Source organism: Myiozetetes cayanensis, unplaced genomic scaffold (genome assembly GCF_022539395.1).
Source record: "Myiozetetes cayanensis isolate MyiCay16 unplaced genomic scaffold, myiCay2020 scf3, whole genome shotgun sequence".
NCBI classification, from domain to species: Eukaryota; Metazoa; Chordata; class Aves; order Passeriformes; family Tyrannidae; genus Myiozetetes; species Myiozetetes cayanensis.
In genome coordinates, this window is record NW_026087521.1 from 52,574,892 (window position 1) to 52,590,391 (window position 15,500).

General features: G+C 43.4%; 1 protein-coding gene across 2 annotated transcripts; it reads right to left on the bottom strand.

The window, feature by feature from the left end:
* Nucleotides 1-358: 358 nt before the first annotated feature.
* HMGXB4 (HMG-box containing 4) lies at nucleotides 359-14,314 on the bottom strand. 2 transcript variants are annotated; one of them, XM_050324752.1, is made up of 11 exons: nucleotides 14,149-14,314; nucleotides 12,049-12,154; nucleotides 11,327-11,442; nucleotides 10,581-10,656; nucleotides 8,479-9,674; nucleotides 6,895-6,976; nucleotides 6,564-6,628; nucleotides 6,162-6,267; nucleotides 5,450-5,619; nucleotides 4,385-4,507; nucleotides 359-2,654 (listed from the first exon to the last, which is right to left on the bottom strand). In XM_050324752.1, the coding sequence occupies exons 2-11, from the start codon at nucleotides 12,077-12,079 to the stop codon at nucleotides 2,610-2,612; spliced, it is 2,010 nt and encodes a 669-aa protein (XP_050180709.1). In that variant the 5' UTR covers nucleotides 12,080-12,154; nucleotides 14,149-14,314; the 3' UTR covers nucleotides 359-2,609. The 2 variants fall into 2 exon arrangements, with proteins under 2 accessions (XP_050180709.1, XP_050180708.1); XM_050324751.1 differs by lacking the exon at nucleotides 14,149-14,314 and adding an exon at nucleotides 13,682-14,013.
* Between the last annotated feature and the right edge of the window lie 1,186 nt (nucleotides 14,315-15,500).

Consider the following 15,500-nt stretch of genomic DNA (forward strand, 5'->3'; position numbering starts at 1 on the left):
ATCCTGCTCTGACGCTGCCACGCCTGACATCCCATGGAACACACTCAAGTCCCAGGTATTGGTCTCACCTGATACTATGAACCCGAACTGAGGTGAGGCAGCAGGGAAGAGGAATCCCCAGTGCTATCCATGGTACTCGATGGTTTGTCTCCCTTCAGAAAGAAGGGCCAAATGGCCAGGGGTCTTCCATCGATGATTAGGGTGACCTGTGCTGCTGCAAAGCGTACAGCTTGCCTGCAAACTGAGTGAGCTTAGTGGGGATAGGGTTGGACGTGCTTTGCTGAGAAACACTAGATATGAGTAGTAACAACAGCTGCAGAAAACAGGGCATGCCAGCAATGAACGACAATACTCCAAATGTTAAAAAAAAATTATATTGTAAGTACAGTACAAAAAAGTGTCCATGTATAATTGTAATGTAATCTGGACCAAACAGCAAAGAAATAACAAAAATATAAAAACGGCTAAGTCTTGCCAAAGTTTTCCCTATAGTACCAAATACCACAAGATACAGATTATACAAAGTGTACAAATTTTAATAAAAATACAATACACCGGGGTTGTGTGTGTTTTTCACTCTTCAAGAGTTTTTCGTTGTACAGACAACAGAGCTAAAGCTGATCCCCTTCTGTTTCTTTGAGAGCAGATCTGTCCCTTCACCACAGTGCTCTCAACTGTAAAGGGCTGGTAAAAAACCAGTTATTTTGTGCCGCTCCCAGCAGCAGATGGTTCAGTATGGGCTAGGATTCCTCCTGGGACCTTTCTAATCCTGGGCTCACTGGGATTTGTCATACGTTGTTAAAACGTGTTCTGGTCCAGTGGTCTGAGAACCTTTTGCCTCTTCCACTAACTGACTGAGAAAACCTCTCACTGCACTGAGAAAAACTCTGTAAGAGACAAGACTACTTTGTACACAGGCACATCTGGGGAATACATGGTGAAGAGGCATGGGGACAAAAACCCTCCTGCACACCCAAGGATTTAATTTACTCCTCATTTGGGGCTTAGCCAGAATGAGGGATAGTTCACTTTTAACTATCCTGAAAAACAGAAGCTAGTTTTACTTGGATGTAAAAAAAGACTCTTCTGTAATTTTAGCACTTTCCTGTTACAGAGCTGGAAAGGTTTGAGTCAAACTATATTTCAGTTGTTCTACTTACTTTCAGAAGATAGCCTGTTTTTACAAACACTTAGAATCTCCCTGGTGTTTTCCCACATATAGCTGATTCCTGCAGGAACTGAGGTGAGGCAAAGTTGATTCCTATTTTCCACACACTGTTGGCTGAGGGAAGGATTTTTGCTTTTAAATTATGTATATACACACACACACACACACACACACAGAGAAATATACAGGATAAATTAAAATCTGTTACAGATATTGGTAAAAGTTAAATACACGTGATATGAACACCACATACACATACAAGACAGACGTAAGTCTAAACAGGAATTAAGTCTTCTGCATCTCCTCTTCCAGAGGAGCAGAAAACCCAACTCCAAGTATGTGCTGGAAGGAAGAAGAACCGGTCCAATCAACCCACATGTGCCTTACTCAGCCATAGCTGCTTCAAACTAGTCAGCAGTCACTGCCTCACAGCAGCACCAGGCTCTTTCAATAGTGCTGGTGAAAGGGATGGGGAGTGAGGAACTTCACAAAACAGGCGCAAGATGGGCAGAAGCAATCCAAGTTTTTCCCATCTGCTTCTGCACTCCATCAAAGCAGACTGACCATGCCCTGGAAAAAGTCAGCAGGAGGTTCATTCTCTCAAGCCAATCAGTTGGTTGATACATTGTGCTAATGATGATTTGGGTATGAGTCCACAAGAAAAAATTAAACTTGTTGACATCTTCTATTTCACTTTCAAATGCCAGCTACCAGACCAGCCAGCTGACACTGACAACTTTCAGTTACTACTGACTGAGGAGCGAGGGTTGGACAAAGTGACCAAGAGGCAAAGACCTCTGTATCTTTAATCAGCTATCCAGCTTTCCCCTCAAGCAGTGGATTTTAAACTGAAAATGAGTTACAAATAGGGCTGGTGAAGAATTCAGTTCTATTCCTTGGTCCAAAATATATTATTATCTCTATCTGCCCATAGAATATCAGAATACTTTAAGTTGGCAGGGGTATCAGGAGGTCATCTGGTCCATCTCTCTGCTTAAGTAAAGTCCAAGTAGAGCAGGCTGCTCATTTAATTTTTGAAACCATCAAGAATGGAGAGTCAAGAACCCCTCTGGGCCACCTGTTTCAATGACCTTTCTCATGGTGACAGCTTTCTTCTTTACATCAAGAAGTCCATTCTCTGTCTGCTTCCCCCACTAAAGGATCTGAATTTAAGGCAAGTATCTCAAAAGTGTTCTGAATTCTTCATACAAAGTACTTTCAGATTGCAGGACATTTCACCCACCGACACAAAAGGGTTTTCTCAGCTTAACTTCACAACTTTTCATAAAATAGAAGTCAAATAGTTACAATCCTATGTATATACTATACACATATAAAACTTTAAAAGCCTCCACATGGAGCCCTTCAGGAGCTCCAGCGTAGTGCATATGTACACAAGTCAGTTACGCAGAGGTTGAGTACATCCCAGAATCCTTTCCCATCAAAGTCCAGGCATGATGTAGGCAATGTTGTCTAGTGTGTTTGACTGGGAAAAGAAATTCAGTATTTTTTAGTGTCAGGCAATAACTCAAAATTCTTAAAAATTACACAGAAGAGGATACTAACCATATTCACTTGTCTTACAAGCTATCATATGATGAGACAACCAAATCTGCCTATGGATCACTGGTCTTATTTTCGCATTTTTGGAAATGAAGGTTAACTAAACATAAAGGTAGCCTTGGTATTTGTAAGCACTGGAAACACTGAAAATGCTTGAGGCTTTCCCCAAGTGACTTCCTCCTTATGAACTCTATACTCTTATCCCTGCGAGCCAGTGACCATATCACATCACAGAAAAACCAGTGATGAAGGTTTTGAGCAAGGTGATCCAAGTTGTAGCATATAGAAAAAAATTATTTGACTTCACACTCACAAGTTCTCATCGAAATTCTGTAGTGTAAAAGTAAAGAGAAAAAGCCTTAAACACACCCTGAAAAGGGTGTCAGATGGGAAAAAAAAGTGCTCTTCAGTTTTTCCTGCAAAACTTAACACAATTCTCAGAGAAAGAATCCTTCCACACACCTCAGAAAAAAAGTCCCCAGCTCTGTGTTTCTTCAAGTGCAGTATTTCAGTAAGCTCAAGCCTGTGGCTGGATAGCCAAAAGCCTCAGAACACCAGCTTTTAATTGGAGGAGCTAGACCTGTACCATTTGTGATTCCAGAAGTTAACAATGCCACCTACTGCCTGAAATATAAACTGCATTCTACATGCAACACAATTGCTGAATTTCATCCATTTTCGTTATGTATCTGACAGTAAAAATCAGAATTATTTATTTAGTATCAACTCTTGAACACCAGTTTTCAGAATTAAAAGGTAGGTGCTTTAATTCACCTAAAGCTCCACTGCTGCTTATAACAATAAGTTAACCAAACTTCCAATAGACCCACCATTAGTCATGTGGTGTCTTTGCACTTGGCAAGCAAGAAGGAAAAAAGCATATGATTTTTCCATGGCTTAGGATGGGAACACCCCACTGACTCAGCTTTTGTGCAGAGAGCCAGTTTGTGGGAGCTCACAGCCTAAGCTGTCGACTTTGTTCCTGTTGTTAACAGTCTGTTCTCAGAATGAATCAATGTTTGGGCTGCCCTATTATGACATGCCAATTCCTATCCCATTTTTGTTGTTCTCTCTGCCAGATTCGTCTCTCAACTTTTGCAGATTGTGTATTTTTGATCTTTGCTTCTATCCTTTGTGGCTTTACTCATGTCTCCTGTTGGGGATATGACTCCCAATTCCTTTTATGCTGCTGCCATCTTAATCTGTCACATCAGGCTACACAGATGCCAAAGCTGTTGCTAAATCAGGGCTCAATACTCAGTGTAATTTAAAGTGGAAAAGAACTTGTTTTTATGCAGTTCCTCAGAACAGAGACTATTTTTCTTTCCTCAGAGAAGGTTTCAGCCATATGTAAAAGGCTCTACACCATCACATGAGGAATCCTGAGATCACAAACTATTTTTCATGCTTCTAAAGGAAAAATAGCTTGTGTGATACAGAGCAGCTAGAAGGGGGGGGTATCTTTACAGAAAATCAAACTTTCAAAAATACTGGTACTTGTACTGGCACTTTGATTCAGATGGATTAACTCATCACTAAAACAGGACCTACCCACACTGCAATTAATGCTACAAATATTTGTTCAGTTGCCAATGGGAGATAAAAAGTTACACAATATCATATAATGGTAACATACAACCACAGGGAACTCACCAAAACATGCTTTGGGCAGCCATTCAGCTCAGGCAGTTGTGTGGTCAGACATGCCAATGGGCCCAAAGCACAGATGATTGAATCTAGAAGTACTGACAAACTTCCTGAAACAGCCACCATTCCCTGGCAGTAAAGAAAAAAAATTGGATGCAGATGAGTAGTGGAACCGATGGTTCTTTCTCAACTGTATCAATCCTCATGCAGATACAGTATCTTCAGCTCCTCTACTCCACTTTCATTGTTTACACAGTAACAAGTACTGTGCCTAGAGTGCTTCCCAGAGAGACTGCTGGGTCAAAAAATTTAAGAATTCAGTAGGCAACATACTGGTGCAAGAAAAAGGTAGGGAACAACAGAAAAGGTCAGAAGGCTGTGAGTTGCATAAAACACTGAATTCCCCAAATTTCTGTAATGAACTTGCTTTGCCATTTCATACCATCTATTTTGTTAACTACCTGAGTCCTAATGACAGTAAGTTTTGATTTATGAAGTTTAAAGAAATGCTATGTCTGTAACAAATACTTTAGTCATTGATATACATTCAGGGAAAGGGAATTTTGTGCCCTTCTGTACTCTGGTTCTTCCTCTGAAAATTACCTCAGCAATCCCAAAACCAAAAAGTTTGCTTTATCAGCAGTGAAATACATGTTCTTGCAAGCACAGTGTGATGAGATGATCATGCTACCCATAAAATTCCATGGTATTGTTAGAGACAAATATATGTTCTGCTTAGAGTCTGGGCTGAGTTCTGAAAGTACACGTATGTGTGTGTATTCATAGAATCACTATCATTTAACAGTAGTAAACTATTAAAATATGACATCTTCTATGTTACTAGGTAAGTTGAAACAACAGTAGCCCCTATCAAAGCACTGGCAATATGATACTGCCAGAAAACTACCATAAAGAGCAATGCCTAAAAAAACACGGCACATCACCTCTAGTTTCTCTTCCTAAATCAAAAACCATTGGTTAAAACTTTTGAGTTAAATAAAATAATAACCCCCCACAATCCAATGTGCAGATCACAGGATATCACGGTGACATTGCTGGTTACAGACTCACCTCTGTTTCCTGCAGTCTGTGTCCAATGAGGCTCAGGGATTCACCCAGCAGCTGTAAGTGTGCAGCTACATCAATAGGATCTGTCTCGGGGGCTTTGGCAGGCGAGGAAGGCACCACCACAGTGCTTGTGGGGGATTTCTTATGAGGGGAAATCACTCCTGTTGGAGAAGCTGGAAACATGCAAATTAAAATTCCATATTTGTTTCTTTCACTCTTTTACTTACAAGCCTGTTTACTAAGTAAAGTTCAAATCTCAAAGGCATGAGATGCTTAAAGAGTTCTGGGGACCCAATCCTGTGGTCTTTGGAGTCAAAGCTTTTTTTTCACATGTACAAAAGCATCTACCTCAGCTGAATACAATTGGGGAGATTTGGTATCAGGGATGCCAAACCAAGAACAACCAATTTTCCAGCAAAATGAATCCCACTACAACTTCCTTTCTGCTTCTTCTTATTTTGCATTTCAATCCCTGAAGTGCTAAAAACAATATTACTCTGTGAATTAGACAAGGAAATCCATACGAAAAATGCTTACATCATTCTGGCTCTCCAAGAAAAATTAATTTGGCTAGTATGGTGATTTAAATGTCAACTCTTGTGAGAAAGCTGGTAGGGATGTGAAGCAGGTAAGGACGTTTGCTTCTTATTCCACTGGCAACACTATCTTCCTTGCCCAAGAAAAAAGATGAGGGCAAATAAAGTGCAACAATTACCTTTCATTTTTGGTACACCATCTGAAGACGATGCCTTTCTCTTCACAGTGGTGGCCTCTGCTTTATTCTGCTTGTGTTGGAGATATTGAGCTTTCTGTTTCCAGATCTGCAGTTACCATGGTAAGAAAAGAGAGATTCATAACATTAGGTAATTCTGCTACCTGATGCCAGGACGTGGAGGCAGAATGATGTTATGTAGCTAATGGGTGAAGCAATATCACGAGAAGGAAATGAAAGCTTTTATGTTTGCAAGGGCAAGGCTTCCATACTTTCCATCTTTACATACTTTGGGGACATAGGTAGCATATTTCAAGGTATGGTGGCAATGCTCCTAGCACATTCTGATCTAAGCACCTAATTTACAGAAATCATTTTACAAAAACATCTCACACACACACTCACCAGTTTATCCTTCTCAGGTAGCTGCTTCCACACTTCTGCCAGTTTTTTACTTAGTTCTCCAAAATCTGGCAGAAACAAAGAAGAAAAATGTTTAAAACAAATTAGATCATAAAATCAAAGAGAGAACAGAGGAAACTTACAGGCCCATCCATACACATTCAGGAAGCAGGGCACTGCACAACTGGAACTCTCCACCTCTTAACTCTAAGTTGGCAGATTCTTTGCATTCTGTCAAAAGTAAGGGGTTGGTCTGAAACAGAGATTATATGTTCTCCTAATTAATGTGACTGGTGTATAAGCAAAAGAAAAGAAGGCTCAATTATTCTCTTACCTATTCCGGGGTGCTCAGACACAATAGTTGTGCGATATTCCTTACAGAACACTTGATAGGCAGACATGTTTTTCTTCTTTGGCTAGTCAGAAGAAGAAAGGAAACAAAGATTTTTAATCCTAATGAGACCTTCTCCAATTTAGTAAGAATTTGGTATTTATTGAAGACTTAGAGAAAAGTACGGCACTTAAATCAGGAACCTTAAAAAGCAATGTTTTACATGTTTGGTTGCATTTAATGTTTATGAAAGCACAGAAACCAGCCCGAACCAGTGTTAGTACATGGCTTATCTTACAAAGCTCAACAGCAACCTGCTATTCTAATTTCAGGATCAACATACCTCTCTGTTTTAAAACCTCTCAGTTTTAAAACTTGAAATAAAAACCAGTATCTGTTACACTATCCCCAGTACCTATTATAGATCTGTCAAAACAATTCAGTCCTCATGATAATATTTTGTTCTACCTCTTGCACCCTTACAAAGTATTTCAAATTGGCAAGAAAACAGATTGTCTAAGTACATGGACAGCAGAGATACTGCAGTTGCCAAGCTATGATCAGGGAAAACTTCCCAAATAGAATAGGATAATGGTTGAACAGATCTGGGCTCTGTCTGCCCATTTCCTCACACAAAGCAGCATTTCTCTATCTGAGCATGTAGAAACTGCTTTTCCCCATTTGTAAACTTACACAGCTACAGTTACATAATTTGCAAACTTGTTCATGTGCTAGTTACCATTTCTGCTACTCAATTCTTTATACAGTAACCACGGAAAACTGAATTTATAAGTACAGGACAAAACTGGGAACATAGTAGTCTATAAGAATTATAATTTCACTTGAATACAGGAGTAAATGGGTAGATATCTTCACTTTTCAGGTAAGAGCTTGATTCCTTTTTACTGTGATGATGGACTAGATCACTAGTTCAAAAGTCTGCCTGGTAATAGCTTGAACCAGTTATGTTAGAAAATGATGCAGCTGTGCTTGATACCTGACCTGTACAAAGCAAAATTGGAGCCCCTGGTGGTCTAGTGGTAAGGGTGTGGCGCTGTCACCGCTGAGACCCGGGTTCGATTCCCGGTCAGGGCCACTCCCGGGCAGGTGGGGCTCGTTAGCCCTTAAAGGCAACCCACCTACGTCCTGAGGACCTCGCTGCCACCGTCCAAGCTCGCTTGGCCCCGGCAGATGAACCTTAGGATTAAAGGGTGGGCTCAGTTCCGCGCACACTGTGTCTCACCTAAAAAATCCAATGCGCAGGCTGGAAGGTGTAAAGACCTTCCCCGGATCTTCGCTCGCGAAGACTGACCATTATTATTATTATTACAAAGCAAAATTAAGTATAACCTTTCCAGAGAACCTCTGTCGGCTAAAGACTACCTGTGCCACAAACCCAAACAAACATATGTTCCTTTTGCTACAAATCACAGTGGCTGACAAAGTTTTCCAAACATGCTTCAGTGAAACCATTGAGAGTGGTATCAGTTATCCTTCTGTTTCAGTTTAACATGTCTTTGTAATGGAATGCCTAATCCACCATTACCCACCACCCAATTTTCTATTTTCCTTCCAATTTTTCCTTACTTTTTCTCTTTCTCTTTCCTTTTCTCTTTCCTTGTCTTTTTCTCTTTCTTTTTCTCTTTCTCTTTCCTTTTCCTTCTCTCTTTCCTTTTCTTTTTCTCTTTCTCTTTCCTTTTCCTTCTCTCTTTCCTTTTCTTTTTCTCTTTCCTTTTCTTTTTCCTTTTCCTTGTCTCTTTCCTTTTCCTTGTCTCTTTCCTTTTCTTTGTCTCTTTCCTTCTCTTTGTCTCTTTCCTTTTCTTTGTCTCTTTCCTTCTCCTTTTCCCATTTTTCAGCTTTGTCTTTCTCCTTGTCTTCCTTTTTCCTCCTTTTCTCACCTTGACCATCTGAGTGAGAACCAGCAGGAGGAGGTGGAGGGACAACATAGGGGGTACTGGGAGGTGGTGGTGACACTCTTACTTCTGCTACCGCCACAGGAGAATGCCCAGAACTCTTTTTAGACTTAGAGTGCTTCTTCTCTCTGTGTTTCTCCTTGTCCTTTTTTTTCTTACTTTTTTTGGACTTCTTCTTCTTCTTGATTTCCCGGTAGGAGTCATCTATCACTAGCTCTCCAGCCTCCAACTCGCCACCAGAAGAAGAACCAGATTCTGGCGGCGCTTCCATACCTGGAATCTCGTGCTCGCTTCCATGGCCCTCTGAATGAAGGGAGGTGTCAGCACCAAAACTTTCAGAAGGCGGATGTGAGTCAGAAGGCGGTTTGTGCTTCTTTCGAGATGACTTCAGAAAGCCCTGCAGTTCATGACCCATCAGAAATGAGCCTTGCTCATCTCGAGCTGATTTCTTTGAAGATTTCTTTGCAGCTGCTGGTGTTGAAGAGTAGGATAAAGCATCATCATCTGCTGCACTACTTTTCTCTTTCGGTGAAAGGATGAGCTTCATCTTCAAGCCATCAGGTTCACGAAGAGTAAGTGTCTCTGTGTTCACATACAGAGGTTTCATTTTTTTAGATTTGTGGGAGCTGCCATCGTCCACTGAGTGCTCCGCACTGCTCCCACTCAGCTTTTTCTTGGTGTGCTCCTTTCTGCTTTCAGAATGGCCAGAGGAAGAATGAGATGACTTTTCAGAGGTCCTCTTTGAAGACTTTGAGCTTGTGGCCAAAGGTGAGGTGATAGTCTTGAGTAAATCCATGGTTGGATCAGCTGAGGATGGGCTAGAAGCTGCTTTTTTCTTCTTCTTTGATGGTAGATCCAGAGGCGAAACACCTGAAAAAGATGAAGAGACAGGTACATCAAGATGACTCCTTTAAAGACAGCAAAGAAAGGAAGTGGGAATCCTGCAAGACTTACAATTTGCAGGTAAGAGATTTACAGCCTGGCTTAAACAGAACATCTCTCAAGACTGTAGCCAGTTCAGCATGGTCTTACTGATACAATTCAGAGGCTGTAACACCCGAGCTGGTAAGACAGCAGAAAAGTTCCTGAAGTTTTGTCAAACTCTATTCTATTGTGAAGTAACATATTTTGATAGAAATATATCTTACTGAGCCTGAAATTACGCCTTGAGTGCAAGGTTTTCATGCCACTTTTAGCTAATGTGAGACCAATGAATTGAAAATATGAGCTTTTTCATTCTCTAGACAGATTTTGATGAAACTTCAGCTTGGCTTTCTCCTTCCATTGTGCCAAAAATAAAATTCTAAACATGTTAAGCTTTTATGAGTCGAATTTTCATTTTCTGGACAATTTACTGAGAGAATAAGTGAGCAGAAAAGCATTTATTTTTCAACCTCATACATTTTATTTTTATAAATACAGGAAAGGTAATATTACCTGCAAGTATAATTATAGTTTGTAATGCAGTAAGATAAAGAGAAATGCAAATGCCAAATGGGAAGACATAGGTTAGAAAACTACAGATTGTCAATGAAAAGGGGGTGGAAGATCTCTACCCCCAACAATGGCAACTTGTTAAGCTAGACTCTGAAAATATAATTCCCTAATCTTCTGCTGTCTGGTGCTGATCCGCATCAGGTTTCTGATTACTTGTTCTAGGCAGGTTGACTTCCCCTTAAAATGCTAACCACAAAGCTTCACGACACTGGTTTAAGAGCATCCTTTCCTCAAAGTCATGATCTGTTAGCCCCTTCCCCTGCTTGATTACTATCTTACCTCTGTAGCAGAACTCATCTGAGGAGTGCTTTTTCTTCTTTTTGTGAGGTTCTGTTCCTGGAAAATACTCACTGTCCTGGAATAAGAAGAAAAATGTTGCTGACAAAAAAGAGGGAAATAATATGAGATTCACATGAACTATTAACGTAGATAACAATTTGTAGGAGATATCAAGAGTTATTTGTACTACTGTAACATCAAGGAATGAGCCAGGATCATCATTCTGGGTGCTGAAAGGAAACATGCTTTGTCCCCAAGAGCACACAGTTTAAAGTAAGACAAAACACAAATTATAGAAAAGTGGAAGAATACAAAAAATGGTATTAGTCAGGATTGGTTTCAGCACATCAGCCACCAGATCAGAATCGAGCTTTCCATAAGCACTGCAGCACAACAGGGCTACAAGCAAATTGAAAGACAGATCTCTAGAGGGAGGTCCCCCCAAAGTGAGAGGAGCAATACACAAGAAAACTTGAAAAAGCACATTTGAAAGGGTTAAGAAATGGGCAGTGAAAGATAGCTCTTGGAGATCAGCTGATGAGATGATAAAAACCAGACATCTACCTCTTAATAAAGCTAAGAAATAAATAAGCATGCATACACTGTCAAGCCATGAAAATGATTAGGTGCTCTTACAGCCTTCTACATGCATTTCTAAATTTAAAAAAAGAGAACAAGAAACGCACTCCATCACTAGCTTTACACGCATCCTTCCACCTTCAACTTTTTCTCTGAGGGCTTCCTACCTGAGTTGCTACCTCGTCTTCCTCTTGCAGCAGATCCTTGTAAGAGCGCTTCTTCTCTCGCTGTATCCTGCTGGTTGCCAGCCCGTCATCAGCACCTCGGTGACTCTCTAGGAACTCTATGGTTTACATGAAATGGGAAAAAAAGAAAGAAATGAAATACCCCATTATGGAACGATAGACGTGTGGATCATGCACAAAATAAGCGAACAGCGGATGTTGGCAGAGTGATGCACAAAACCCAACAAGCACAGGGGCCTAAAAGGTAACAGCCTGTACTGTCTGACCATAGGGATGGGGCTCAGAGTTCTAACACACTAATACAATCACTCCAGATTTAATTTCTAACCCTTGTATATTCCTTCCTAAAGACAAGTGATCCTAGAAGTGTTACCATGACTAAACTTATCCTTACTGCTGGTCCCCAGTTCCACTGACCTGGCAGGGGAGAAGAAAGGCTGCAGTGGCAGAGTTTCCAATCAGGGTGTCTGCACAAGAAAATACCACCCATTTCTCTCAAGTTCTAATCCCAGTACTTTACACCTGAAAGTCAAGGGCTCGGGATCCTCCAGTAACTTGGCCAGGCTAAATTTAAGGGCTCCACAGCACACTAGCTTCCTTTTCCACTCTGACTGCATGGCCTGGGAAGGCTGCAGAGGTAGGGCACCCCTTCTTTTTTTTTTTTTTTTTTGGCAAATCCCTCTGAGATTATGAAGCAGTCATACCTTCTTTCCTCTTGGCGCCATCATAAGCCATGGTGGTCCTGCAGGAGCCTGTGAATGAGTTGCCACGTCTGGGCTCCTTCCCCCGTTCCCATCTATAGGAAAAGGTCTGAGAAACAGAGAATGAAAATAACTCTCCCATATAGAAGAACCACTGTGTAAATTGGGAAACTTTCTCTGAACAAAGTGAAGATTCTCTGGAAGACAGTGTGAAAGGAGTTTACCTTTGGATAAATTTTTGCTTATTATCCAGGCTTGACAGATTTTTTTTTTAAAGTAAAATGGATGTTGTATTGTTTTCGACATAGAAAACACTACGTCTTCCTTATAAAATATCTAAATCACTGAAGTAATTTCTTTACAAAAGTAGAAGAGAGTGAGAAGGCAATTGAGTTTGATTTTCATGACACACAAAACACACCCAAACTGTGCCAAAGCCATTTTTGTCAGGAGCCACTGCAGCAAAGATTAGGATGTTTAAAGAGAGATTTCAAACCCTTGAATGTCAGATGAAGTGAAGGAAAAGAATGGATCAGGCAGAAATCATTATATTACAAAACAATGATTTCAAATTGTTTTAACTAAAGGATCACACATTTTGTAGAGAAGGTGTGCACCCTTCTGATGTGTTTTCCAATGCTACCACTGCAGCCATTCTCAATGCCAGCCTGGGAGAGGGGATTGAAGAGAGCACTCCTTTTCACTAGGCCTTCTCCAGCACCCTGACCTCTGCCAGCCCACAGGTTTCAGACCTCCTCTAACTAAGTCACCCTGTTCCACAGTTATTGGCACATAAAATGACACTACCATTATGGAACAGCCACACTCTGGACTTCTCAGATCATACAGCTTTTGTTCTTCAGGCAGTGACCAGATTAGCAAGAAAAGATCAACCTTCTACTCATAGGTGATTAAACTAATCACACCCAACCGAACTCTGTGTGTTTGTGTGTATGTGCACACGTGTAAACGCTCCACCGTGCAGCTTGTTCATTCCAGCTGTCACGGTAACCTTGCCACACTGAAGTTATATTGGAATGCTTGGGGAGCAGGGAACTTGTGCTTGTACATCCCTACACACACCTCAGTTTTACAGACAACTGCCTGATGTACAATGTACAACATATCCATTCCTATAGTGGTTACTTAAACGATATAACAAAGTCACAACTGAATCAAGGATGAGGGTACACAGGAGATGTTTCTGCTTAAGTTCACAGGCATACACGTTATTTTTTCAGGTTTTGAGAAACCATTCATCACAAAATGTCAAGTCAGTATTGCAACCCCTATACATTGCTGGTAGCAAGCACAGCAGTTCTGCCAACACACAAGAGCACTGCACATGTATGTGCACTAGAGCACTGCACTTTGCAATAAAAAAAGGCATCTTGCCACTTATGGGCTCACGATCTTGAACCAGATGTTGTCAACATCTCGTGATGTTCATCTGTCAAACAGACTTCTGTGGGAAGACACATGATATTAAAGCATTGTGCTCAAGAGGGAAAGGGCCTAATACAGATACTGCTCAGCAAAACAAAGCTGGAGACAGTCATTCATGAATGGATGACTTGGAGAAACTGGGATTTCTTTGCAGTTACGTGCATACCTTTTACTCTATATTCAATCTTACCTGCTTGGCAGGTACTAAGGTTGGTAGATACGGTTCAGAGGGGCTCACAACCCAGACATCCCAACCAGCAAACACAAAACGTATACTTAATAGTCTCATCCTATAAATCCTAATCAGGTTCCCCTGCTTCGAATTCCTCGGTGTCAGCAGTGACCGCACAGGCTCGGTGGGGAAGCTCTCCCTCCACGTTCCGTAACGCACACGCCCGGGGGATGGAGACCCAGCCTTGCTCTCCTGCAGCCCTGGGGCCCCACACTTCGCTCCCGCCGCCGGCAGCCCGCGGGAAGCAGCTGCCTCGCCTCATTTCCCGCCGGCATTCCCAGCTCCCAGCCGGGGCCGAGGGACAGGCGGCACCGACCCCTCGGCGGGCACCTGCCGGCCGCGCATGCGCCCCAGCGCCCCCCGGGACGGTCCCCGCCGCCGCCGCCTCCGTTCAAAGCGGGCTCGGCCGCCCCGCGCCCCCTCACCCGAGCGCGCTCCAGCCTCACGCCCGCTCGCGGCTCCGCTCCTGCGCAAGGCTCGGGTGTGCCCCGGCCGCGGGGCGGCCTCACCGGCGGCGACACGTCCCGGCGGCGCCGTGCCGCGGGAGCAGGGTGGGCACGGTCCGCGGCCGCCTCACTCGGCCCCGCCGCTTCCCGCCGCGCCGCCGCCCGCCGCCGCCATCTTGCGCTGCGAGACAAGGGGCCGCCGCCAGGGCCAGCCGGCCGAGCGCAGAGCGCCTCCAACGCGGCGCCCGCGGGGCGGGGGAGAGGGCGGGGCGTGGGCTCGCCGAGCGCATCGATGGCCGGGCTGGAGCCGCGTTCTCCTGGGAAGCTGGGACACTCGGCTGGGGGACACGCGGGACACTCGGCTGGGGGACACGCGGGACACACGCGGGTGGGAGACACGCGGGACACCTCGGCCCCGTCCTGGCTCTCGGCCCGACCAGCACCTGTGGAGCTCGCACCCGCCTTCCCCCTGGCTTTGGCGCAGCCTTCTCCTCGCGTGTGCGTGTCCCGGCGCAGCTTCCCCGCCCTCGCTGTCCCTGTCTGTAGGCGACTGACCTGGCCAGGCTTGCAGCCTGGCTTCGTTGTTGGCTGCTCGTGCCTGCAGCGGTGGGTCAATGGGAAAGGGTGAAATCCTGTTACTAAACGCTTACTGAGCCAGCGCCTCCGTGAGATTAGTCACGCACTCACATGAACGGGTACATCTCCCGCAAGGCCGTCTGATGGCCCGAGGAGCTGAGTGGATGCACGGCACAGGTGGAGAGTCAGGACCAGGTGGGGCAGAGAGAAGCACGTCTGAACAGCACGGTCGGGGCTGCTGCCGTGAAGGCATCACACAACCCACACATCCATTCTGATCAACTACAAAGGTAGCAGGCAAGAGAAAGGCAAATTACCCTCAACATCTTCTAAAGGGCTTGTTAATTACTGCAAAGGATTCAAGACAGAGGTAAAAAACCTCGAGAAACAGCCAGGTCAGAATAGACAAGCCTTTTCCCCACTAGGTTAGCCTTTGTCCACTCTGACCTCTCGGGAGGTTCAACAAACCTCATTTCACTCTTATCATCTCCACTGATGCAGGAGTTTTTTTTTTTTATTTAGATATTTGCACGATTCTTTGTCAGAGGCTGTTCACAGTCACATGCTGTCTGCAGACTACAATTCCCAACCATGCCTGAGGTTAAACCTGACCCATCACGGACATGCAGTTCCCCAACCCTTATAAATCTGCCTTCTGGTCCTGCTGATGCTTGTGTGTCCTGACAAGTACATAACGATGACAGTAATTATTTGCAGTCCAGTAGGGCCTAGAGGAATTTGAAGAGAACAGAGGT